Source organism: Montipora capricornis, chromosome 12 (assembly GCF_036669925.1).
Source record: "Montipora capricornis isolate CH-2021 chromosome 12, ASM3666992v2, whole genome shotgun sequence".
Taxonomy (NCBI): domain Eukaryota; kingdom Metazoa; phylum Cnidaria; class Anthozoa; order Scleractinia; family Acroporidae; genus Montipora; species Montipora capricornis.
This window is the reverse complement of record NC_090894.1, coordinates 21599712-21602211: the sequence shown is the minus strand read 5'-3', so window position 1 is coordinate 21602211 and position 2500 is coordinate 21599712. Positions and strand designations below refer to the sequence as shown.

At 38.4% G+C, this 2500-nt stretch overlaps 1 protein-coding gene across 2 annotated transcripts in view; it reads right to left on the bottom strand.

Annotated features, from left to right (window-relative positions):
* Positions 1-2500, bottom strand: part of LOC138027518 (protein AAR2 homolog) — a 7273-nt gene that overhangs the window by 2537 nt on the left and 2236 nt on the right. The window contains exons 2-6 of one of the 2 annotated variants that reach the window (XM_068875072.1): positions 1294-1638; positions 1074-1133; positions 578-676; positions 356-444; positions 1-126 (exon numbers count right to left, since the gene is read on the bottom strand). The exon at positions 1-126 is cut by the window's left edge and continues 1677 nt beyond it. In XM_068875072.1, the coding sequence (XP_068731173.1) occupies positions 85-126; positions 356-444; positions 578-676; positions 1074-1133; positions 1294-1638 (635 nt within the window). In that variant the 3' untranslated portion in view covers positions 1-84. The remainder of the gene's footprint in view (positions 127-355; positions 445-577; positions 677-1073; positions 1134-1293; positions 1639-2500) is intronic. The other variant, XM_068875071.1, reaches the window with a different exon arrangement.

Below are 2500 nucleotides of genomic sequence, written 5' to 3'. Positions count from 1 at the left end.
CTTGTTGAACAGAGTGTTGAATGCAAGTTGAAGCAAAAGTTGAAACCGTCTTTATGAGCCTTTACATGACCACATCAACTTGTGTCATAAAACCTCTCGAGTCACGAAATGCAGGACAGCGATTTCCTAGCACCAAAAAAAACAAAAAGAACGAATCATTGCCCTTCCAACATTCTTGATTTTTGAAAAAGCTCGCTATTTACGGACACTGAGTGTCCAACTGATATCAAAAGCAGCAGTAACGAAAACGAAATTCACCATAACAAGATAATATGAGGCACTCCTTTCTTCACTCAACATACAGTTCACTTTTGCAGTTAACAGTATTAAAAGCCATAACTATGTAAAAGCATACCTGTAATGTCGTAGTTAGAAAATTGTTTGTCGACACAATGTCTACAAAAAAGTCCTTTGGTATTTCTAAAACTTGGAAATGGAGGATTCCTGAAAAGTAAAGAGTATCATCGGCGTTATTTAGGGAAGAACTCCCCTCATCTCTCCCAAATAATTAATTATCATTTACTGCTTAGCAAAAAAACAACCTTACAATAACAATAATAATAATAATTTAACTAACCTATCAGGCCATCAAATAAGTCTACATTTGTCTGCAAAGCTTCATCACAAGAGCACAATAGATTCAGAAGTTTTTTCCAGTGTTCAAATGCATCATACACTAAATAGAATCAGACATAAAAATATAATAAAAATGTCACATGTGTTGTCCTGAACAAAGTTGTTCCCAAGGTCTATACTTCCTGTTCTCTTAAGGGGTGGGGGAGGAGAGGTTGGGAACTTGGTTTATAGCCTGCGTAGCCAGTGATTCTGTTGTTGCAGAGAGCAAGAGATTTCGAGCGGTGTGTAGAAGGCTGGGCCCCACCCTTCTCCTAGTTTTTCTGCTGGAGATCTCCCACGTTCCGCAACAACAGAACCACCAGCTATGCAGGCCACTTGGTTTAGTATAGAGGGCAAAGAGAGAGTGCACTGATTTTCATGGGGATCGTTGGTTACACAAGTCAGAAACTCCAAGATTGAAAATTACACGTGTTCATGCAAACATACATGTACAGTACCTTGACCCACAAGGAAGCAGACAAAAGCAAACTGCAATTCACCAAGAATTTCCTTCCTGTCTGAAATAAATGAAGCCATACATTAAGCAAGAATAAACTACACAACATTGAGAGAGTTAAGTGTTTTCAGTCCTATAAACTTGGTCCTAGGCAAACACATCAAAGCCAGTATGGAATACTATAGTTTTCCAAGTGATGGACACCACATGGCAGAACTCACCTTTTATGCTGTTTAACATGCATCTGAGGGCGTAACTACCATCTATGCTGTGTTTGCTGATCTCCAAAGGAGATGCTCCTTCTGGATATCGATATTTTGGAAACTCTGTGAATTGGATGACAGCTTCAGGGTACAGCTGAATAGACATGACTGAATGCTCCGATGCCGAACCTGTCGCTCTTAAGTATTGAGGACCCACTGGTAGCTGAGTAACAGATGATATTTTCTTGCATGTTGGCTGAACTCTTTCCAGTAAATCTTTAGTTATATAGTTGGTCAGGGAGACCCACTTTTTGAAATTCTCATAAGGGTAGGGACCAAGAAATCTATCCATCTCTTGAAGACCTTCATTTCAAAGAAAAAGACGGGGAAGTGGGAGAGTTTACCTCAAGCAACTTGAAGGAAACAAACTTAAAAGATCTAAAAACATCCACACACAATGTTTGTAAAGAGCAGGGGAGATTATCAGACAACGAACAACGATGGATTGATGGGTGGATCAATAGTACCGGTATGTAATGTTTAAAAAATGAGCAGCACCGTTTTATCAGGTTTAAAAACATGACGCATAGCCGAGTGTTTTTAGACCAGACACATCCTGTGAGTCTTTTAAATGGCTTCAAAAACATTCCACAAAAAGCATGTCATTCGGGAGACCAAACAAAGGTTCGAATTGTGAGAGGAGACCATTAATAAACACACACAAAAAAATATTGTCTTCAAAATTATTCTATATATAAATAATTCTAATTAGGAGTGTTTTATTGGGTTTAAAGCTCGTGATATGTGACACTTTATCAGTGCTTTGATAGCCCGTTAGACTATTAAAGAGTTTTTGAATGATCAATTCGTTGATCAATAACTGGATACTACTGTTGATGGAGAAAATATCCGACAGTCATATTTGCAACTGTGGATATGAAATAATTGGCTGTGTAAAAAAATTGTCACTGTTAATGAAACAACTTAAGGCAGTTATTGTAAATAAGCCTGGAAAAAAGTCAGTGATGATCCTTCACTAAGAAAACCATTTCATACCTGTCGGCTGTAGTATGTGAGGGAGGGGGAGGGGGGGGGGTGTAAAAACATCACCATCTTTAAGACCAAAGGATCATTACAGGTGCACAGCTCCCATCTCCATAAAACACCATCCAAAAGATACAATTATGAAACAGAAAAACCTGAGGGTATACCTTGTTCTTTAAGT